Below are 24,543 nucleotides of genomic sequence, written 5' to 3' on the forward strand. Positions count from 1 at the left end.
AAATTATAAATTAGTTAAAGCGTACTCGTTATTTGGTCATCTAGTTTTGTTTAATATGGGTTATAGGTTACATATACACTAATTATATATATATATATATATATATATATATATATATATTATATATATATTATATATATATTAGAAGGTCATTGTCAGCTATTCATTTCTACATATGGAGTAAAAGGAATTTTTAATATAAAAGTGGGAAAATGTATGAAAGTTCAAAATAGCTATTATTAAATCAAATTTGTTTTCTATAAACCTCGGCAGCAAATAAAGCAAAATCAATTTAAAGACTCTTGATATGGAATATTTTTGGTGGTTCTTGTTGAGTAGGAAAAAAATGACCCATAAATCAAAAATAATTTGTTTAATCAATGCATGAACACAAAAATATTTTTGGTTGATATCAAGTGCTAATCCCTAAGGATGCATGATATGTTATTGACAAATTATCTGTAACATCCAATGTTCTATAATATTTAAGATTAGTTAACTTTTCCTGGTATATAATACTTTCCATCCATCCATCCATTCTTTTCCGCTTATCCTTTTTAGGGTCACGGGGGAGCTGGAGCCTATCCCAGTTCTCATAGGGCGAGAGGCAGGGTACCTGCAGGTCGCCAGTCTGTACAGCTAACACAGAGAGACACACAACCATTCACACTCACATTCACACCTATGGGTAATTTAGAATCACCAATAACCTAACCCCACTAACTGCATGTCTTTAGACTGTGGGAGGAAATCCACACAGACAGGGGGAGAACATGCAAACTCCACACAGAAAGGCCAAGGTGGATTCAAACCCAGGCCTGCTTGCTGTGAGGCAAAAAGTGTTAACCACTGCGCTGCCCTAACACTTTACACATGATGTGCAATTAATTATGGACAGTCATCTGTAATATGCATAAACATAGATAAAATCACATTCTCTCTTATCAGTTATACAGCACTGTTTTCAATTCTAAAGTCAGTTTTTACTGTTCCACTTGCACTTTCATTCAGCAGGGCTAGCCTATTATAGCTGTCAATGGGCGAGAGGCTGGGTACAACCTGGACAGGTCACCAGCATGGGATTTCTAACAAAGAGATGGACATTCAAGCATGTGCGTTTTACGACTGTGGGAGGAATCCAGAGTACCCTGAAAGAATCCACAGGGAAAACATTCAATCTACACACAGAAAGGCCCCCAGCTGCTAGCACAGGTTTGAATCCAGAACCTTCCTGCTGTGAAGCAACAGTGCTAACCTGTGCACCATTGTGCCACAAGGAGGAAGCTACTTTAGCCTGCTCTCTTATCCACAACTAGTCACCACAGTGGGGAGCTCCACATGTTGGATTTGACAGGTGATTTTTACACCAATTCAATTCAATTCAATTCAATTCAATTCAATTCAATTTTATTTATATAGCGCCAAATCACAACAGTCGCCTCAAGGCGCTTTGTATTGCGGGTAAAGACCCTACAATAATACCAGATGCCCTTCCTGATCTACATCCTATTAGAACATTTATGTGCTAATAGGTAATGTGTAATAAGATGTCCAAATCAAATCAGAAGATGACACAAATTTCATAAAATCTTAACTGAAAGAGATGGAAACCTCTATATCTTTTTGTTTGGAAACTGGCTAACATTAGAAAAATATAAAATGGAATGAGCACTAATACATATATCACAAAAATCAATGTTCAGAAGTTAATCTGAAACAAAAAAGATTCAAAACTAAATTTGAAAGAATATGAATATTCTTATTCATTCATTTGTTCAAATAATTTAGTCTATTATTTTTTGAAAATGTTGTAATAAGTGCAGGTTTTACACATTTCTTTCTGAAAAAAGCAAAGCAGTTAAGATGAAGCTGAAGAAGAATCAGTATAGTTTTCTAAAAAAAGGGTTGCTTGTTAGAAATTGTTGGGGACTGTGTGCTGTCCTGTAGACTAAGATTCGGGTGTAGCACCATCAGATCCTTGACTGTCTGTGTGCTTATGAAGATACTAGTACTGTGCTCTTGTTTTTTCTACAGGCTGTGTGAGGTCGCAAGTAGTTATTAAAGTCTGACACACTAACAGCTGCATTTCAACATGTTTCACTATGGTATGTATGGTTCTGATAGAGAGAACTTAAAAAAAAAAAAAAGACTACGTGAAAAGCGCTGTGTACATACAGAAATATCCCAGTTTATAAACTGATCTTTCCAGATACAATGTCATGATATAGAGCTAATGTTAATAAAGTATAGTCTTTCTGGGAGACATCTAAGAAGTAGAGAGGATCACGGATGACATCTGGATTAAATCCTTCCTGGACCAGCTTCGTTTTCTGCTGCTTGAAGGTCTCCGTCACATCCAGAGAGGTCTGAAAAGAGGCAGTGTGACTATATGTTACTATACTACACGATAGTGTGAAAATATGTACAAAAGATTGAATGAATCCTCTCATGCTTTTACCTGTACTCTGAGAAACCAGGGCCAGGCATATGCAGGAAGGGTTTTCACCAAATGGTTGTAGAGTTTTGTTCCATTTAATCTTTGATCAGGTTTTAACACGATAGCAGCCATACCTGCTCGACCTTCACATCCTGCATGTCAGGATTGGAAAAAATTCACTAAGTCATACTAAAAGATGACCATAGTAGACACATTATATTGAATTGCTTTGATTTGTTCAGAATATACAACAGTGGAAACCCCAAGATTTAAAATGGATTTGAGATGAAGAGCAAAGGAGCTTTTTTCATACTATAAACAAGTAAAGATAATAGCTTTCAGAATATTTTCAGTGTTGCTCAACACAGTAACACAGCGGTCATTACCACACTATAAGATTGTCTGAATGCCATAATATTTAATATTTTGAATTTTACTGCCTTGATACCATGTTCATTAAACCAGCTCCTTCAAAATTCATTGTTGGATAACCATAGTTGTAAAGTTAAAAAATGATCAGACATTTCAGAGTAAGGCAAAACATTTATTTTATAATATCAAAGAGGGAAATCCAATAATTCCTCACTGAACAATAGAGTGATGAGGAAGCACTCCCTTTTAACAGAGTGTGCAGGCACGTCGACATGACTGGTTGAGTAGACAATAAATGTTCATCCCTCATGCATATCATCATTTCCATGCCCTGCATCTGTACTCTGAAATATCAAAAAACCAGAAACACTTGACACTATCAGCCACTTGATTTGTCCAGTTTAAATTTCTGAAGCTTGCAAGTTGTATATATGCTTAATCTGAACAACAGACACTATTTTGCACCAATGCTAAACAGTATTATAAATCACAGTATAAGACTTTCCAGTATAAGAAATTCCACAAACCTGGTATGGTTACTCCATAAACGTTGGCCTCCTGAATAAAATCTAGAACCCCTAAAACCTCAGATACTTCTGTGGTGGACACATTCTCTCCTTTCCATCTGTATTGCAATATTATCAAAACATTAGTTACATCCATTCTTATAATAACCATCATTGTTCTATTGGGGCCTCTTGGCCAGGTCATGTTTGTAAATGAGAACTGGTTCTAAAACATTTTACCTGATAAAATAAAGGTTTAAAAAAAATACTACAAGGTGTCAGCAGTGTGATTTTGGTTCACAAAGTTGTAATTCTTATCATATACAGAATGCATATGTTATTTCACTTCAAATATGACAGATTAGATGAAAATTTGATTAGAAATAAGGAATGAGGAAATAAAGAGAGCTAAAGACAGTCAGAGCTTGCCTCAATACAGGTCAATTTCAGGACCACATCAGTAATTTTGAAACAGATGCATTGTTGACTTTGAAGAAACGACCAAAGGACCATTTTACCCTGCATGGGACAGGGTTACCAGGGACCCAACCTGCAGGCAGGTCTGACAAAGGAAGTTGAGGAAGAGCACCTGGTGGCCACCAGGTGCTCTTTCAGTGGTGAGTGGGATCAGATGGCAAGGGAGGATGCTGCACAAGCCTGGCATGCCCAAATTTTATAGTGTGGATGCACTGGGAGCAGCTAGCATAGGCCCTGTTCCATGAACATTGAGTACAAATGGACTCCATTGCTTAGATGGCTGTTTGGAGCAGCGACCACAGGGTGCTTAGTGCCTGTTGTGCTGGTAATCCCCGTACGAGATTGTGAACACAAGAGGTGAAAGGAGTGAAAGAAAGAGTCCTGTTGGGCTTGATTAGCCTACGGGACTCTGAAGGCAATTGCCAGATATTAGTGGAATGTGGCTCTGGCAGTAGCTGAAGTAAAAATTTGGGTGTGGGAGGAATTTGGTGAAGCCCTGAACCAAGACTGTCAGAAAACCTTGAAGCAATTCTGGCAAACACTCAGGTGACTCAGGTGGTGAAAGCAATGCCCAAATCACATGATGTATAGTGGGAGTGGGGTGGTGCTGACTTCAACAGAGAATATAGTCAGGCAGTGGAAGGAATACTTTGAGGCCTTCCAAAGAGGAAGTAGTCTGGGGATGATGGGGGTGAGTTTCATTGAAATAGCTAAACAACTCTTTAGTGGCAGGGCCCCGGAAGTTCTTTAAGGCTCTGGATGTTATAGGGCTGTCTTGGTTGACATGCCTCTGCAAGATTCCATGGAGATCTGGGGGAATCACATTACTCAGTTTCTGTGGAAAGGCCTACACCGTGAGTCAAAGTTTGGATTCAGGAGGAACAATGCAGTGTTCATCCTGGTCATGGAACATAGGACCAACTCTTTATTCTCTTGAGGAATACTAGTGCATGTGTGGGAGTTTTCCCCTACCCAGTGTACCTATGCTTTGTGGATGTGGTGAAGGCATTTTGACCATATCCCTCAGGGGATCCTGCAACAAGGGTTTTGGGAGTATGGCATATCTGTGGCGTAGTATATAAATGGTCCACATCCATCCATCCATCCATCCGCTTATCCTGTTCAGGGTCGCAGGGGGGCTAGAGCCTATCCCAGCTGACATAGGGCAAGAGGCAGGGTACACCCTGTACAGGTCGCCAGACTGTCACAGGACCAACACAGAGAGACAGACAACCATCCACACCCACACCTATGGGCAATTTAGAGTTTCCAATTAACCTAACCCCAGTAAGTGCGTTTCTTTGGACTGTGGGAGGAAACCAGAGTACCTGGAGAAAACCCACGCAGACACGGAGAGAACATGCAAACTCCACAGAGAGAGAGAGAGGGGGGCCTGGGCCAAGGTGGAATCGAACCCAGGCCTTCCAGATAGTATTCTAACTGTGAGGCAGCAGTGGTAATCACCGCGCCATCGTGCTGCTTGGTCCGTATTAGCAACAATATGTAAGACTAATTCCCTCCCTGGGTTGTTGGACTTTTTGTTGAGGATGGGGTTCTGTTGCCTTTGTCAGCTAAGCCTCTTTCCCACCAACAGGGTTCTGGAGCCGGAGCCGTGAATTGAACCGTTAGGCGGGTTTTCCACCGCCGAAACACTCAGGGCTCGGCCGAAAAACGGGTTCAATTCTGGCCCCATAAACTAGCTGGTCTGGAACCAGGAACCTGTGCCGAAAGCGGCAGAGGGGCGTGACTCTGCCGTCTCAACATCAAGGTTTCTACCATATTACATGTGTATTATATGAGAAAAGTGAAGCGATTTTCACGGCTGTGAATTAGGTTGGGCTCTAAGGCTGAACTTGCTGCTTTGTATCAGTTTGTATCACAGATAAAAGGACACAAAGTGCGTACTTGTCGTCTTGCTCTAATTGCTGTCTGTGTTTCCCTCTGTGTTGCACACAGATGCTGCAGTAGTTTGATTTGGACCGTAAAACATATTTGCAGCACAGAAAGGGGAGCGTGTTCTCCCACGTTTGTGTGCTTCGGCTTCCGTGTCCAGACGAGGACCCGCCCACACTCATACGTAAAGGAGCAGTTCACAGAAACGCGGGGCCCGTTAAGGGCCCGTTCTTAAGCGTTTCGCCGGTTCATTGGGATCGGCACGGGAACTTGCTCCGGCTCCGGAACCTCGGCGGTGGGAAAGTAGCACTAGTGGTCTCTACTTGCCATGGAGTTGTTTGCAGCCAAGTGTGAAGCAGCAAGAATGAGAATTAGCCCCTCTATGTCTGAAGCCATTGTTCTCAGCTAGAAAACAGTGGCATAACTACTCGATGTCAAAGATGAGTTGTAGACCCCAGTGGAGTCGTTTAAATAACTTAGAGTTCACAAGTAAGGGGAGAGGGGAGTGGGAGATTGAAAGATTGGGGCTGCATCTGCAGCCAACATTGTAACAGTCTGTTGTAGTGAAGGTAGAATTAAGCATGAAAGCAAAGCTGTTAGTTTACTGGCTGATCTATGTCCCTGATCTCACCTATGGTCATGAGCTGTAGATAGTGACCAAAAGAATGAGATTCCAGATAAAAGCAGCAGAAAATAAGTTCCTCTGAAAGGTGGCTGTGCTCTCCCTTACTGATAGGGTGAGGAGTTCAGTCATTTGAAAGGGACTGAGAGTAGAGCTGCTACTGCTCCACATCAAAAGGAGCCAGTGATGGGGATTCGGGCATTTGACAGGCATACTTGAGTGTTTCCCAGATGAACTTGAGGTGGTGATTGGGGAGAGGGAGGTATGAGCTTCTCTGCTTAGGCAGCCAACCCCGGGTAAGTGGTAGAATGGAAGGAGTTATTAATTTTGGACAGCAGGCCCCAGAGGTGTGTTTTTTTTTGTTTGTTCAGCCAATATCAATCTGTTTATTCTACTGAAAGACCTAGTTATATCACACCCTTGTACAAACTGTAATACAGGACGCACTATTTTTAAGAATGTGAAACTCAGTTCCTCATAATTTCCTAAATTTGGATTGCATTTACCATCAAATCCAGCATAAAATCAATATCCATAGAATTTTCCAAGAAACTCAAACAAATATTCCTTAACCATTATCATTATGCCTACGAAGTGAAATCCAAGTTCTTTAGCAAAGCTGCCAAGGCACTGCGGTAATTATATAGACAGTGTTGATACCTGAATGTGTCTCCGATACGGTCACGGAAGTAAAGAAAATCCTTGTGATCTTGGACCAGGAGGTCTCCAGTGTTGAAATAGACATCCCCAGCTATAAATACATCCCTGATCAACTTCTTCTCAGATTGGACCTTGTTCCCAGCATAGCCCAAAAACTGGTTTGTGGCTGTCAGCGGAGTTACAAGGATCCCTGCCTCTCCTGTCCAAGAAAAAGGGATGTGTAATATAAACTAAAATATATGACTTCATGTCGTGGACTTGTGATTTATTTACCTATTTGTGCTTGCATGCATCTTCTGGAAGCTGTTCGCAGTGGCTCATATGTTTTTGGATCGTATCTCAGGAGCTTAAAGGGCACCAAAAGCTGAAAAAGAACAAAATAGATCCATGGACATTTTCTTCTACTGTGTGTGTAAATGAAGATTTTCCTAGGATGCAATAATTTAATATTACTAAAGATAAGGTGCAGACTACACATTTGTGTTGCTGCATGACTGAAAAGGTTGACAAGCCTATTAGCAAATCAATATATGGCTCTGTAAACCACTTCAAAATTAAATTTCAGCCAGAGATGACAGGCTAGTTCATAATGTTACATTTTGGCATATTTAAATTATAACTATAGTAATACGATGATATTTTTCCAATATGAAAATACAGCAGTCTACATAAACACAGGATATGATGAAATGATAAATTGACTCGTTCTACAAGTTTCAGAGTAAACCCGACAAAATATTTTACTGCTGACCTTGTTGAAACAGCTTGCCCTCCCAATTGGCCCAACCTCATCAGTGTAGTTGAGGAAGCCGATGTTGGCCTCAGTCAAGCCATAACCCTCTCTGATCTTTGTTATTCCAAAGCGTGTGATAAACTGCCTCCAAACATCTGACCTGAGACCACTTCCTGCAGCCAGCCGAACACAGTGAGCTCTCTCTTCTGCAACCTAGAGGCATTAAAAGACTGGAATTTAAAAGAGGTTTTTGACTATACTTCTCAAAAAAAAATTACCAACACTTTGTAAATCAGATCTAAATGGGGATAAGAAAATCATGCTGGATATCTACACTGATGTGGGCTGGATAATGTATTAGGAATGAAAGGCTGCCACACTGTTTGATGGGTATGAAATGCTTCAACCTACAAAGGCTGAATTCAAAGACATTCTGAAAATCAAGGTGAAAAAATGATGCGGCAGACTTGTTCCCACTTGTATGCATGCATGACAATGTCAGGGCATACTCCTAATGAGACGGCAGATGGTGTCCTGGGGGATCTCCTCCTAGATCTGGACCAGGGAATCACTGAGGTCCTGGACAGTCTGAGGTGCAAACTGGCAGCATCGGATGGACCGAAACATATCACACAGAGGTGTTCTGTTGAATTTAGGTAGGCAAGTGGGGGGAAAGTTAATGGAATTAATTCCACATGAGGCCGGGTATTGCCATGCACTAGGAGGAATCCAGGACCCACTGCATCAGCAGAGGGTCTGACAATGAGTCCAAGGATTTCCTGATACCTAATGGCAGTCAGGGTGCTGTTGACCAGCCTACAGAGGTCTGTGCGCTCCTCCATGAATATGCCTCCCCAGACCATCACTGACCCACCACCAAACTGGTCATCATGAACGATGTTACAGGCAGTATAATGTTCTCCATGCTTCTCCAGACTCTTCCGTGTCTTCCATGTCACCTGTGCCCAGGGTGAACCTGTTCTCATCTGTGAAAAACATAGTGCACCAGTAGTGGACCTGCCAAATTCTGGTATTCTTTGCCAAATGCCAATTGGGCTCCACGGTGCTGCGCGGTGAGCACAGGGTCGTCTAGAGGACGTCGGGCACTCAATTCTGATTGTTTGGTCAGACACATTCACACCAGTGGCCTAATGGAGATAATTTTGAAGGGCTTCAGCAGTGCTCATACCGTTCCTCCTCAAACAAAGGACCAGATACCAGTCATGCTAATGGTTTAAGGACCTTTTTTGGCCCTGTCCAGCTCTCCTAGAGTAACTGCCTGTCTCCTGGAATCTCCTCCATGCTCTGGAGACTGTGCTGGGAGACACAGCAAACCTTCTGGCAATGGAATATATTGATGCGCCATCCTGGAGGAGTTGAAGTACCTGTGCAACCTACGAAAAGCCCAGGTATCATCTCATGCTACCAGTAGTAGCCTAATGCAAAACTAGTGAAACACTCAGAAAAGATGAGGTGGGAAAAATGTCGGTGGCCTCTAACTGTAAAACTGTTCATATTTGGGGGGTTGACACATTGTGGCCCCTCTAGTGCACCTGTTATTTCATTAACACCAAAGCAGCTGAAACTAATTAACAATCCCTCTGCTGCTTAAGAATATCAATATACCAGACGTTTAAACTGACTTGATGTTAAACAAAAAAGAGAGCTGGGACCATAGTAACAAAGGCTACCATCAATAACACACTATGGTGAGAGGGACTTAAATCCTGCTGTGCCAGGCGTGTCCCCCTGCTTAAGCCAGTACATGTCCAGGCCCGTCTGAAATTTGCCAGAGAGCATATGGATGATCTAGAAGAAGATTGGGAGAATATCATGTGGTCAGATGAAACCAAGATAGAACTTTTTTGGTAAAAACTCAACTCGTTGTGTTTGGAGGAAGAAGAATGCTGAGTTGCATCCCAAGAACACCATACCTACTGTGAAGCATGGGGTGGAAACATCATGCTTTGGGGCTGATTTTCTGCAAAGGGGACAGGACGACTGATCTGTGTTGAGGGAAGAATGAACAGGGCCATGTATCGTGAGATTTTAAGCCAAAACCTCCTTCCATCAGTGAAAGCATTGAAGATTGAATGTGGCTGGGTCTGCCAGCATGACAATGATCCCAAACACACCGCTCAGGCAATGAAAGAGTGGCTCCGTAAGAAGCATTTCAAGGTCCTGGAGTGGCCTATCCAGTCTCCAGACCTCAACCCCATAGAAAATTTGTAGAGGGAGTTGGAAGGCCGTGTTGCCCAGCGACAGCCCCAAAACATCACTGCTCTAGAAGAGATCTGCATGGAGGAATGGGCCAAAATACCAGCTACAGAGTGTGCAAACCTGGTGAAGACTTCTCTGTCATTACCCACAAAGGTTATGTTAGTACTGAGTTGAACTTTTGTTATTGACCAAATACTTATTTTCCACCATGATTGACAAATAAATTCTTTAAAAATCCTACAATGTGATTTCCTGGATTTTTTTTTCTCATCTTGCCTCTCATAGTTGTAGCTATGATCCTATAAACTTCATTTCACTTCTCAAATATCACTGTTTGTCTGCTATATGATATATTTAACTGAAGTTGCTGATCTGAACAACCAATGATTTATAAAGGAAAATCATGAAAATGATCAGGGGCGCCCAAACTTTTACATACCACTGTAGGATAAAGTTTTTAAAAATATTGCTAACATTTACTATACCCAAAGTTTAAGACAAGTAACAAAAATTCAGTGGCGAAAATGAAGAACCTTGGTCTCTATGGATCTCCCAAGTGTTGGTGGTGCTTTCACACTCGTGGTAGCATGAGACGGACTCTACAACCCACACAAGTGTGTCAGGTAGTGCAGCTCATCCATGATGGCACATCAATGTGAGCTGTGGCAAGAAGGTTTGCTGTGTCTGTCAGCGTAGTGTCCAGAGGCTGGAGGCGACAGGCCAGTACACCAGGAGACGTGGAGGAGGCCATGGAAGGGCAACAACCCAGCAGCAGGACCGCTACCTCCACCTTTGTGCAAGGAGGAACAGGAGGAGCACTGCCAGAACCCTGCAAAATGACCTCCAGCAGGCCACAAATGTGCATGTGTCTGCACAAACAGTTAGAAACCGACTCCATGAGGATGGTATGAGGGCCCGACATCACAGCCCAACACAATGCAGGATGCTTGGCATTTGCCAGAGAACACCAGGATTGGCAAATTTGCCACTGGCGCCCTGTGCTCTTCACAGATGAAAGCAGGTTCACACTGAGCACACGTGACAGAAATGACAGAGTCTGGAGATGCCGTGGAGAGTGATGTGCTGCCTGCAACATCCTTCAGCATGACCGGTTTGGCAGTGGGTCAGTAATGGTGTGGGGTGGCATTTCTTTGGAGGGCTGCATTGCCCTCCATGTGCTCGCCAGAGGTAGCATGACTGCTATTAGGTACCGAGATGAGATCGTCAGACTCCTTGTGAGACCATATGCTGGTGCGGTTGGCCCTGGGTTCCTCCTAATGCAAGACAATGCTAGACCTCATGTGGCTGGAGTGTGTCAGCAGTTCCTGCAAGATGAAGGCATTGAAGCTATGGACTGGCCCGCACGTTCCCCAGACCTGAATCCGATTGAGCACATCTGGGACATCATGTCTCGCTCCATCCACCAATGTCACGTTGCACCACAGACTGTCCAGGAGTTGGCGGATGCTTTAGTCCAGGTCTGGGAGGAGATCCCTCAGGAGACCATCTGCCACCTCATCAGGAGCATGCCCAGGCATTGTAGGGAGGTCATACAGGCACGTGGAGGCCACACACAATACTGAGCCTCATTTTGACTTGTTTTAAGGACATTACATCAAAGTTGGATCAGCCTGTAGTGTGTTTTTCCACTTTAATTTTGTGTGTGACTCCAAATCCAGGCCTCCATTGGTTAATAAATTTGACTTCCATTGATGATTTTTGTGTGATTTTGTTGTCAGCACATTCAGCTTTGTACAGAACAAAGTATTCAATGAGAATATTTCATTCATTCAGATCTAGGATGTGTTATTTGAATGTTTCCTTTATTTTTTTTGAGCAGTGTATATTATACCAATAAAACAATAACTCAGTGAGACTGATGTTATTGAACCTGCTATTGAACCTGTTATTGAACCTGAAAGCATGACAAATCCTACATCAGTTTTACTTTGATTAGTAGCATGTGTCCTCATCAGTGAATGTGTCATCTTAGCAACATTTAGAACCTTTGTTATATTCTTATGATAGAGCCTGGACCCACAAAAGCATTATTTAGGCAGTAAGTGTTTCAAGAGGAAGCAAACCTGAAAAACTCCCTTTTGTTCAAGGCAAATATGAAAAAAGTAAGTGGGCATCACCTTTCCATCTATACCAAGTTCTCATTAATACCAAGTTCTTATTAATATTCAGGTATAGTAGGGCGTATGTCTTGTGTTTAAAAGAAAGAAAATAGAATAAGGCTTCTCCTTTAAATGTTGTCAGTCTTACCATGGGCTGGTTGAGCAAGTATCGGCAGAGCTCTCCTACGTACTGCACTACAGTCACGTTATGTTTCACACAGTCCTTCCAAAACTGATTGACAGAGAACCTCCTTTTTAACACACATGTTGCCCCTGTGATCCAAAGGAAAATATAGAAATAAGATGAGCATACAAACAGTAAGTGCCGAGTATAGTGTACTTAAAGCATCAAGTATGAGGAGAAATTTCGCTTCCTTTGTTTCAGTCTTGTCTCCTTGTAAGAACAAAGGACAGAAGTGTGTAATCCTGATAGCTCTATAAAAAATTCCTTTCAAGAACTGTGTGTTTGTCAGAATTTCTGTAGGATAATACAACAGGAACAAGAAACATCCAACCATGTGAAATCTAGTTAAAGTCAACCTCATAACTAGACTTGATAGTATAAATCAGGGCTCTTCAACTCCAGGCCTCGAGAGCCCCTGTCCTGCAGGTTTTAGAGGTGTCCCTGATCCAACACACCTGAATCAAAGGGCTGAATTACCTCCTCAGTATGCAGTCAAGTTCTCCAGAGTCCTGCTAATGACTTCTGTATTTGATTCAGGTGTGTTGAAGCAGAGACACATCTAAAACCTGCAGGACAGGGGCTCTCGAGGCCTGGTATAAATGGTTGACATGGTGTATCTTGTTTGTAAATGTGATTTTAGCGAAATGTGAAAAGCATTTTTTTTAATGAACGGCTACTTTTTGCCAGACATTTTGCTGTTACAAGAAGAGTAAGGCAGCATGAAGTTCTTTTCAAACAGATACATTGCCGCTTAAGAGTATCTGTAAATTGAAAATATGAAATAGATAGCGGCCAAAGAGCAAAGTAGTGTTCCTTCTCCTGTTTCACAGATGTTGAAATAGATGTGACAAGCACAAAAATAATTTGCATCCATGACCTGCATGGGAACTTTATTTTCAGTCAAAGCTGCTCTTACCCAAGTGTATGCATCCTCCAATCCCTAACAGGGAAGCAGACATGTGGTAAAGAGGAAGAGTGATGTAGATGACGTCATCAGATCTGGCTCCACACATGTCAAAGAAGACCATACTTACAATAGCTTTCATGTGACCTACACGGGCTGCTTTGGGGAGACCTGGAAGAGAATGCCAACATTTACTGCAGACAGTGTAGTACACTGTCATTCACTGGTTTTTGAGGTTACTTTAAAATTCCTTATGTATGTAAGGAAAAAACCTTTTCCCTAATATAACAGAAAATTGATCTGATGTAAGACAATTATCTATCCATTAACTTAACTGCTTATCCAACAGATCTGCACCCTGTTAAGGATGACAATGCAAGATAGTCCTAACACAGAGAGACAGAAAAACTCTCATTGCCTATGTAGATTCAACATGCATGCCTTTTGAATGTGGGAGGAAACCAAAATACTCAAAGGGAAGCCACGCAGGAAGAACATGCAAACAGAACGACCCCTGAACAGGGAGTTCATCACCAAGCCCTTCTTGTTATAAGGTGAGACACTGAAAATGGGTTATGATGAAAATATTCGAAGACCAAAGAGATGGACACACACACAGACACACACACATATATGATGGACTGACATGTACACACTCTGATACACAAACATGCATACATAATAGACTTACACATACACACATTCCATGTTGGACTATGTGCACGCAGGCATGCACACAAACACACATACATACATGATGGACTCTTGACATACAACTTGCGCACAGCTATTTTATTGCACTACTGTACTTCTGCAACCTTACACAATATTGCAACTTCCTGGTTTTGAAGTGGCCCGCAGCACTCTTGACTTTGGGAGCCACTGGATTAGGTATAAACAGTATACTCTCAATGTAGGGGATGGAAATCAGCCAAAATAACTCGTCAAATGTTGGGTTGCATCTTGTTCAGTTCAGTTGTGTAAATCCACAAGGAGCAGTAAAACTCAGAATAGCAGCAGCTGATCACAGCCTATACACAGAGCAAATCTTCTGGATTTCACAAAAGAAATTATTGTGAGTAGTGATTCTTTTCCCCACACTGAGTCACTACAACTGATTTTAAGGTCTGCCCACTTGCTGAATCCCACTGTGACCCCAGACTGTGCTTTTCTGTTTAGATGAGGCAAAGTCACCCTCTACAACGCAGGCAATAACAAATAGAGCTTCTTATCAAAATAAAATCTTTTTCTCTGCTCATGTTCTACATTACAGCGTTCATTAGAATTAGAATTTCACAACCCCATGGAGACCTCTGTACCAGTTTGTCTTGTCTTGTTAGTACTTGTCCCTGTGTTTTCTCTAAGTATCGTCAATTCTTGTTCAATTCATTTCAGTGGAAATTCAATTCAATTTTTTTTATATAGTGCAAATCACAACAAACAGTCGCCTCAGGGCACTTTATGTCCTATTTTGTATTTTTGGCTTATTTTTTGAAATTAAGTTTTAAATAAAAGTGCAACAGTACCTGTAGTGCCTGAGGTAAAAATGAAGAGGAAGTTTGACATGACATCAACTTTAGGAAGGTCACTCAAGTTTTCATCAGACATGTTTTCTGCATTAAGTAGCAGACTTTTGAAGTTCTCATCAGGTGACGTGTGAGCCACAACCCACACACTCACGTTGTCCTTCTTCAGATCAGGCAGCACCTCCTCTGCCAAACACACCAAATCTGCAGAAAAAGTCACAGTGGGTCATTTTACTATTGTTGCCTCTGACAGATCAACATCACTAAACAGATGGAGAGATAGGTGCTTCCATTCTTGTCTTTTCAGAGGTTGAGCGGCATTTTACTGAGACAGAAATTCCTGTAATATTAAGCAAGGTTTTGAATGTAACTGTAATATTTTAAACAAGCTTAGCTAATTCATCAGGGGGTCCCACTCATTTTATTTGTTGCACTCTAATGGACTCAATTTAAACACTGATCTGATTTTGAACTGTGAAGGAGTTTATCCCAGCTGTCATAGGGTGAGAGGCGGGGTACACCCTGTACAGGTTGCCAGTCTGTTACAGGGCTAATGCAGAGAGACACACAACCATTCACACTTATGGGTGTGGGTCTTTAGACTGTGGAAGGAAACCGGAGTACCCAGAGAAAACCTACGCAAACATGGGAATAACATGCAAACTCCACACAGAAAGGCCCTGGGCCAAGGTGGATTCAAACCCAGACCTTCTAGGTGTGAGGCAACAGTGCTAACAACTATGCCACCATGCTGCCTTACACTGAAGACTGGTTGTAGGGTTGTATACGGGGACTCAGCTCTCATCACCATTTATAATCTTCGACGTAAAATCTGGGTCAGTTTGAGACAGAAGCATCCCTTTGCTCTCTGCATATGTTTGCCATCTGTGGTGAAATTACAAATACACAAATCCAAGTAGTCAGAATAGGATCCCAGGTGCAATGCACAAACAGTGGCACTGCTGGGAGTGGTCAAGGGGTGATCAAGGAGATAGCCTAAGCAAAATCACATATAGTTTTCTTTTTATGTATGGAACTTTGTGGAAATAGAGTAGAGGTTTCTGGCATAACAACCAACCATATATGTGGGGTATGTATACATTTAGTTGACGTTTATACCAGTCCAATCAAATGTATAATTGCATAGAAAAATACTTTAGCAGAAAAATTTTGAAACACCGGGTTGGATAAATCTGGCATTCATATCATCAATGGAGCATCAGCAAGGATGAGCCGGGTATTTGGTCATATCGTTTGAAGTCAATTGTGGAGTGGCCGATGCAGAAGATCATGTTTGGTTCTTAAACAGGAACAGTGTACGTTTGGGATACGTCTGAGTATGGACAGCTGTGGTTAGGGTTACGTCACATTATAGTATTGTATTAAAAATCATTCAGGAGCTTTCGCTGGTGTGTTCTGGCCCATCACAGCAGCTGTACCATCACTTACAAAGCAAACAAACTGCGCATGTAATTTCTTCAGCGATGCAATCACAGCAAGGAGTGTTTCACGCTCTCATGAGAAACTTCGCTCAGAGCTGAATCCTGTACTTGTACTTCGTTACTTCCCACCTCTACAAAAAGGCCCTAAATAGTGTTTCTCTGGGCCTACCGTTACTGCTCTGTATGTTACAGACGGTCTAATATGCTTCTTTAACGTGTTTCCATTATAATCCTTCTCACATGTGTAGGGAGAGGCTATAAAATCCTTGACGATGATTACTTTATATGCCTCAGAGGTTCTGTGGGAAATCAAAGGGCAAAGAGCAGGAGAGCTACAGTTTGTTTTAGTTACAGTGATATTCTACCCTGAGAAAACAAACAAACAAACAAACAAAATACCTGCGCCAACAACAAGCGTCTTGGCCCCACAACTCCGCACACAGTGAAGAAGGGATTTGGCTTTAATGTTGACGTTAAGAAAGGCCACTTCACAGCCGAGTTTACACAGTCCAAACCACACACAAATGAAGTCCGGTTCGTTGCACATCAACAAAGCAACAATGTCTCCTTGTTTCAAAGAACCCTCTGTCCGGAAAGCGCCCGCAAACTGGTTACTTCTCTTGTCCACATCCTGGTACGTGAGAGTCTGGTTTTCAAAGATAATGAATGGCTTATTCGGGTGCTTCCTCGCCTCGTGAAGAAAGCAGTCGAGGAATGTGGTGATTCCTTGTTGCATACGAGCCTTCAGAGTCTTTCTATACCTCTGAAGTTTGAAGTAATAAATCAAATCCACCCAGAAAAAGGGATATGCAGTCATCTGATACAGAAGCAGGGCCAGGAGCCCCGCTAAAACGCTGCTAAACAGCAGAGCGATCATCTTTAGTTAAAATGCCACACCACTCCAAGACTGCTCCAGAAAAAAAAAAAAAAAATCGCGATCGCGCATGCCAATAGAAAATCCGTGGGAGAAACCTTCCCACGAATGCCATACTTGAAAACAAATAATCGGATCCTTAATATTTATTTAATCCCAAAGCATTATTTCAGATAGTACTAAATGTAATATTTATAATGCCCTCCTTTTTATGTAACTTTCTATTGGGAGGTGACTGTCCCAAACTCTAAAGTCTAAATTTTAATTTGATTGTATTTCAGGTATCTTTTTTGATGTATTTTAAAGAGAAGTTTAAATATTCAAATTGATTTTGTGCTTTTGACATGAATTCAAGAAGTATATGTCAAAAAAGCTGACCCATATTTTCATGTCACAGCTGAAACAAGAATTGTTATGGTCCATAGGGGGAGCCTTTTTTCAGCCACATACACCGAAATTTCCCCCAACAATATAGACAGACGTCCTCTCTCTAATACCCACACCAGGAACCTTTCTTGCTGTGACGTGACAGGGCTAACCACTGAAGCACCATGACACCTAAGTAATAGGTGAAATGGCTCTAAGTGCTTTCAGAAAACAAACTACTTAACACTTTGGCAACATCTACTGGGAGTAATAGGTCCCTGCAGAACACTAGTGAGGCATTGCAAAAACCAGTATTCATCAATCATGAGACATGGTTGCCTGTCATCACCACATTGGCCCTAACCCTGCCTGGACAAAAGAGGCCCACTCCTGTCATGCAAAGACCTCTACTTGTCTGTTTGTAGAAATTTTCATTATCCTACATCGTCAGCTTTATTTTATAAAGAACTATTTAAAAATGAATTTAATAATATTAATATTAATTGGTGGACTATATCTTGTGCAGAGGGTGCAATCTGAAAGAGACAGTGGTGCCAGGGCAGAATGTAGAGACTGCATCAGATGGTAGTCTGTAGGATGTCTTCGGAAATCAAGAAGAGGAAGTGAGTGAAATTAGAAGGGAAGGATTAAATGGTGGAACTTGAAGAAGGAAGAGTGTTTCACAGAGTTCAGGGAGGAGTTGATACAGGCTCTGGGTGGTAGTGAAGAGTGACTGGGAAAGTACAGATGAAGTGGTGAGGGGAAACTTCCAAGAAGGTATTGGTGTATCCTCTGGACAGAGGAAAGAAGGCATGGAAAGCTGGCAGTGGAATGAGGAAGTACATTAAAGTCTTTAAAGGAAGAGATTGGCAAAGAAAAAAGTGGGATCAGCAAGGAGATGAAGAAAGTACACAGGAGTGCTGTGAGACTAGGTGTACACCAAAGGCAAAGACTTATGATGAGTTGTATATTAGGCTGGACATTAAAGAAGGAGAAAAGATATTGCATCAGCTGACTAGACAGAGATTTTGCTGTAAAGAATGTAGAACAGGTTAGAGTGATGAAGCATAGAGATGGAAATGTATTAACATGTGAAGAGAGTGTTGAGAAGATGGAAGGAGTACTCTGAGGAGCTGATGAATGAAGAAAATGAGAGAGAGGATGACGACGACAGGTGGAGGAAAGTTGTAAGTCAGGACCTGTGGAGGAAGTGGAAGTGAGGGCAGCTATGAAGAGAATGAAGAGAAGAAAGACAGTTGGTCCAGATGACATACCTGAGGCAGTATTGGGGATGTTTAGGAGAGAGGGCTTTTTAATCAGATTGACAAACACAATCCTCGAGAGTGAGACGATACCTGAAGAAAGTAGAAGTGTAGGTACCTGGCACCAGGGTGGCTCAGAGGTTGACCGGACTAACACATGTGCCTCATGGCAGTGCAGACGGCGCAGGTTTGAGTCCCAACCTAGTCCCCATTCACTGCGTGCCTTCCCCCATCTCTCCTCCTGCTTTCCTGTCTCTCTCCACTGCAAAACTACTATCAAATAAAGCTGCAAAAGGCCAAAAGAAAAAAGTGTAGATACCTGAGGAAAAGAAGTACACTGGTACTAATTTTCAAGAAGAAGGGTATTTTCCAGAAATGTAGAACTACAGAGGGATAAAGCTCATGAGCCATATCATGAAGCTATGGGAAAGAGTTGTTGGAGCTCAGTTAAGAAGAGAGGTGATGATCAATACCAAGAAAGAGCACTACAGATGCAATGTTTGCTTTGGCAGTGTTGATGGAGAAGACTAGAGAAGGTCAGAAGAAGTTGCACTGTCTTTGTGGATCTCGAGAAAGCATATGATAGGGTGTCAACTGCATGGTGACACCCTATCATGGTGGTGCAGGACATACATGAGGACAATGGTGAGGTGTGCGGTACGAGTGCCAGATGGGTTCAAGGTAGGGCTGGGATTACATCAGGGATTGGGGCTGAGCTCCTTCTTGTCTGCGATGGTGATGGACAGGTTGACTGATGAAGTCAGGCAGGAGTGTGTGGATTATGGTATTTGCAGATAACTTAAGTAAGAGTAGAAAGCAGGTGGAAGAAAGTCTGGAGTGGTGGAGGTATGAATGGGGATAGAAGGAATGAAAGTATGCAAGATAAAATACATATATGTGAATGAGAGGGAGAGAGGTGTAATAATGAACATGCAAGGAACAGAGATAGTGAAGGCAGATGAATTTAAATATATGGGGTGAGTGGAGATGAGTGTTGGGGTGATGTATGACAGATGGATAGCAGCAAGAGTGAAAAGAACTAGCTGAAACTACTAGATGGAAGTAATACCATCATGATGTATGGCTTGGGGATGGTGGCAGTAACAGAAAGACAGGAGGCAGAGCTGAAGAAGCTAAGATGTTCATTGGGAGTGACCAGGACCAGGTTAGAAATGAGTATATCAGAGGGACAGTTCAGGATGAGATGGTTTGGGCATGTGCAGAGGAGGGATAATGAATATATTGGACAAAGGATGTTGACTATGGAACTGCCAGGCAGAAGAAAAGGCAGTAGAAAATTCATGGGAGTAGTTGAGGAGGAAATGCAGAGGGTTGGTGTGACAGAGGAGGGTGTTAGGGATAGCATGAGTACCTTCAGTATCTCACTCAAGGACACTTTGGCATGCAGAATGGTGCAGCCAGGGATTGAACCACCTTCCAATTAGTAAATAACCTGCTCTACCTCCTGAGCTTCCAGCCACCCCAGTCATGTGTCATATGATGAGCCAATCGTAAGACTCCATTTACTGGGTTCCATTTCTTTCCCCAATGCAGAAGACAGAGCCATCTATAGCTATTCAACACATACAACAGATATCAGAGAGGCAGATAAGAAATATCTCATTTCTTTTCATACATTTTCCTGATTTTAAAACTTGATCTCTTTAATAGCTACATTACTGAATATGCATCTGGCAGTTTTCTGCGGTTTCTACTGGAAACAGCAGTTGGGATACTTTTTTTTTTTATTAAGGTTACCAAGAAACCTACTGGGCTGAACCAAACTCAAATCCAGATGCATTCAACTAAAAAGAGATTTTCACTTATATCTATAGTGCTGGAATAACACTTTCCTGCATTTACATTCTCTTACAATAAGACTAAAGGTTATATGCACAAAGACAAGAAATTATTAAGTGTCATGTTTAAGAAGGTTATCACACATTCAAAATGCATCATATTTTACTGAAGTTGAGATATCGAAATACAAATCACATGCTAAAAACAAACAAAAACATTACAATGAACATGGGCCCTGGGGCAGCAGTATGGTGAACAAGCTACTATTTGATATACAACTGTGTAGAATATCAAGCTCAGAAGAGCTACTGTAAATGTCAACAGGGGCCAAGGAGTACTGAAAGTCACAAATTTTAATGTCACATTTTCATGTGAAATGAAATACAATCACCTTTAATCATCTTCTATTTTTTTGTATGTTGACTCACCACTAAGAAAATATTGTAAAATAAGTGGGAAATTACTGAAAATCACAGTAGTTAAAACATTGTTAGAACGAGAAGCTCAAAATCTCATGGAATATATACAAAAACAAACAAACAATAGCAACAATAAACTTCTTTTTAAATGGCACTTGTACCTTTGGTTTACTTGCCAACTAATATAACACTGATTGCATTTGCTGTGATTACTATATAAAAAATCAAATACATTTTCAGCTGCCATAATCTTTAACTTTTCATCATGAAAGCAAACATGTAGTCTTTGAGACAATTGCATAAACTCAACCAAATGACCTCCTATCTAATTCTGCTGCTATAAAAATAAAGATTTGATTGATATTACATGCTATATGCAAAGTCTTTAGTAAGCTTGAAACAAAGTGTTCAGATTTTTTAACAGCATATACTGGAATTGTTTGGGATTGTGCATATCAAGTTTTGAAAGTTATGGGAAGACCCATGTTAATTAAATGGATGGCAGTCCACTATTTTTTGTGTACCAATTAGTTCAACCATCTGAAGGTGTGTGTTAGTGCTATTTGTAGAAGTTGCTGTTTGGAGACTAAAAAGTGCAACAGCACAAGGAATTCTTGGAGCAATATCAGACAAGCAGTCAGAAGGATACTATGACAAACACATCAGGTCACTTGTGAGAATGGCCATTTGCATGAGGGTATTAAGACTGCCTTTAGCTTTAGCTGATCAACATAGGAAACAAACTGCTTTGTGTAGCAAACTGAGGCTCTCCTCTGTGACATGACCAAGAGGACTTCACTGCACTTACAGCAAGAGCTGTAAAAAAGAAAAAAAAAAAACCTCCAGAACTATAGTTGTGGTCAGAAGTTTACATACACTCATGGGGTGTATGTAAAAAATCATTCCAGGACAGAATGATTTTTTTTTTTAGTATATATCTTTAATGACTTTAAAAAAGGAAAAGAATTGGGTGCACAAGTTTGAATGTATTTTGTATTTTCTCCAATTCACACAGGATCAAAATTATAGATATAGGCTAATACAAGTTATTTGGATGTGGTGCCATTTGCCAGTGTCTGGAAAAATAATCATATTTTCACCTTCAGATGAGAGGAAATTGGTTTGCATGAACTGGCAACTGCTGGAATGCCAGTGTCACTGTCCACAGTGAAGTGAGTTTTACATCACCCTACAGAGAGGGTGCTCACCAAGAAAGAAGCCAAAATCAACACCTTTAAGCTTGAATTAAATTTGCAGCTGTCCACATGGACAAGCTAAGTAAGAGGTATGTTTGGAGAAGTAAAGGTGAGGCTTTCAAACCCAAGAAAACTACCAACTGTCAAGCATGTTAGTGGTAGCATTTTGCCCTAGGGCTGTTTTGCTGCCAGTGGTACTGGTACATTGCACAAAAATCGATGGAATAATAAAAGAACACCCTAACCCTAACTCTCCAAATTGTTCAACTTTACCTCAATTCAACAGCTAGATGGTTGAAACTTGGGTGTTTTAACAGGACAATTTAAAGGACAAAGCATATCAAAACATCTTGAAAATGTCATCAAAGCTTCTAGAATGGCCTTCCCAAAGCCCCGACCTCAATCATATTGAAAATTTGTGGACTATAATTAAAAGCTGGGTCTGTGCCAGGAAGCCAACCAATTTTAATGAACTTGAATTTAATGATCTACCAAGAAGAGTGGTCAAATATCCTGCCAGCCAGAATTATGCCAGAAACTTGTTGATGGCTACCAAAAGTGTCTGGTCAAGGTGTAACTTGGTAAGGGACATTTATCCAAATATTAGTGGGGGGTGTATATATTTGAGCCTGCATGTATAATTTTGACCTTGTATGGATTAGAAAAAAATCTCAAATAAATTCAGACTGGTGCACCCAATTCTTGTTTTTTAAAATAATTAAAACTTTTGAAGTCATGTATGCTGTATATTCCCCTGGAAGGACAGTTTGAAGAAATAATTTAATGTGCCCAAAATTACCATGACATTCATGCCCATGATGAGAGTATGGAAACTTATGACCCTAACTGTATATACCCAATTTGTAGTCATAATACATAATTACAACAACAGTGTAAAAAATATAACATAAGGGCTAGTATATTATGAATAAAAAGTGGGCAGTTTGTAGAAGATGCAATGCTGAAGCTACAGCCTGGAGGTGAGGCCTGAACACAGATTGGAGTCTCTATGGCATTATTCACTGTCCAGCTCCTTGAGCTCTGAGGAAGGACTCTCTCTGGATGGCAGGATATCATAATGGCAGGGGATGCGGCTGTTTTTTGGTAAATCATATGGATCCTGCCCAAACTTCACATGGCCACTGTTATCTCCAGTGTACTGTATGGTGCTTACAGTTGAATCTGAAATCAAAGAGAAATCAGTTGGCATAATATAAAGTACAAAGCTGTTAATTTAAAAACCCAAGACACTGAGAATACTGCAGTTCCTATTGCCAGGCCACAAGTTGGCCGTGTGGATATAGGAGCTGCAACCACAGTGTGCCAGTGCCCCCGTTTTCAGAAAGTAGCATTTTCGCCCATTTACATGGAAACAGAGACCAGAGTGTTTTCAAAAAGTATTGTTTGAATGTCTTTCTCGTGTAAACGGGAGACCGAAATGCATCAAAACTTTGTGTTTTCATCTGAAAATGTTCTCTGTAAATGGGGCCTCAATAACTGATGAATTCTGAAAGCATCTACAATTCACTTTAAGTACCAAAAATCTTAGCAGAGTGCTGTAAAAATATACTGTAATATAAATACTACACTCACATCCATATTCTACACTCCTGGTTGTACATAGCAGCTATCTGCACCGATCAAACATAACATTATGATCACTGATTGGTAAAGTGAATAATACAGATTGCCTCTTCTTCATGGCACCTGTTAGTGGGTGGAATATATTAAAAAGCAAGTGAATATTTTGTCCTCAAAGTTGATGTATAAGAAGCAGGAAAATTGGGCAAGTGTAAAGATTTGAGGGAGTTTTACAAGGACCAAATTGTGATGGCTGGACTGTGAGCATTTCCAAATCTGGAGATCTTGTGGGGTTTTCCCAATCTGCAGTGATCAGTATCTATCAAAAGAGGTCCAAGGAAGGAACAGTGGTGAACCAGCAACAGAATCATGGGAGACCAAGGCGTACTGATGCATTTGGGGAGTGAAGGCTGGCTCATGTGGTCTGATCCAACAGACGAGTTACTGTAGCTCAAATTGCAGAAGAAGTTAATACTGGTTCTGATATTAAGGTGTCAGAATACACAGTGCATCACAGTTTGTTACACATGGGACTGCATAGCTGCAGACCAGTCAAGGTGCTCAGTCTGACCCCTGTCTACCACCAAAAGTCCCAGCAATGGGTAATGTTCTGCTTGAGGTGTTAACTTGGCCTTCAAATTCCCCAGGTCTCAATCCAATTGAGCATCGGTTGTATGTGCTGGACAAATAAAGCTGATCCACAGAGGACCTGCCTCGCAATTACAGGACTTAAAGGCCCAGTTTCCCATACAGCAGGGCTCTTCAACTCCAGGCCTCGAGAGCCCCTGTCCTGCAGGTTTTAGATGTGTCTCTGCTTCAACACACCTGAGTCAAATTTAGAGGTCATTAGCAGGACTTTGGAGAACTTGACCGCATACTGAGGAGGTAATTCAGCCATTTGATTCAGGTGTGTTGGATCAGGGACACTTTTTCCTTAGTCTAGGACAGG

At 41.4% G+C, this 24,543-nt stretch overlaps 2 protein-coding genes across 2 annotated transcripts in view; both read right to left on the bottom strand.

Moving 5' to 3' along the window:
- Positions 1-720: 720 nt before the first annotated feature.
- Positions 721-16,998, bottom strand: LOC115776327 (long-chain fatty acid transport protein 6). Its single transcript, XM_030723950.1, has 10 exons — positions 16,496-16,998; positions 14,655-14,858; positions 13,141-13,299; positions 12,189-12,313; positions 7,719-7,913; positions 7,241-7,331; positions 6,968-7,166; positions 3,337-3,434; positions 2,459-2,589; positions 721-2,366 (listed from the first exon to the last, which is right to left on the bottom strand). The coding sequence occupies exons 1-10, from the start codon at positions 16,971-16,973 to the stop codon at positions 2,190-2,192; spliced, it is 1,857 nt and encodes a 618-aa protein (XP_030579810.1). The 5' UTR covers positions 16,974-16,998; the 3' UTR covers positions 721-2,189.
- A 3,544-nt stretch (positions 16,999-20,542) lies between these two features.
- The window catches only part of megf10 (multiple EGF-like-domains 10), a 91,695-nt gene continuing 87,694 nt past the window's right edge, over positions 20,543-24,543 (bottom strand). Inside the window, exon 25 of the mRNA XM_030723949.1 lies at positions 20,543-23,195. Coding sequence (XP_030579809.1) covers positions 23,029-23,195 — 167 coding nt within the window. The 3' untranslated portion in view covers positions 20,543-23,028. The remainder of the gene's footprint in view (positions 23,196-24,543) is intronic.

This window comes from Archocentrus centrarchus, unplaced genomic scaffold (genome assembly GCF_007364275.1).
Source record: "Archocentrus centrarchus isolate MPI-CPG fArcCen1 unplaced genomic scaffold, fArcCen1 scaffold_30_ctg1, whole genome shotgun sequence".
In the NCBI taxonomy this organism is placed as follows: Eukaryota; Metazoa; Chordata; class Actinopteri; order Cichliformes; family Cichlidae; genus Archocentrus; species Archocentrus centrarchus.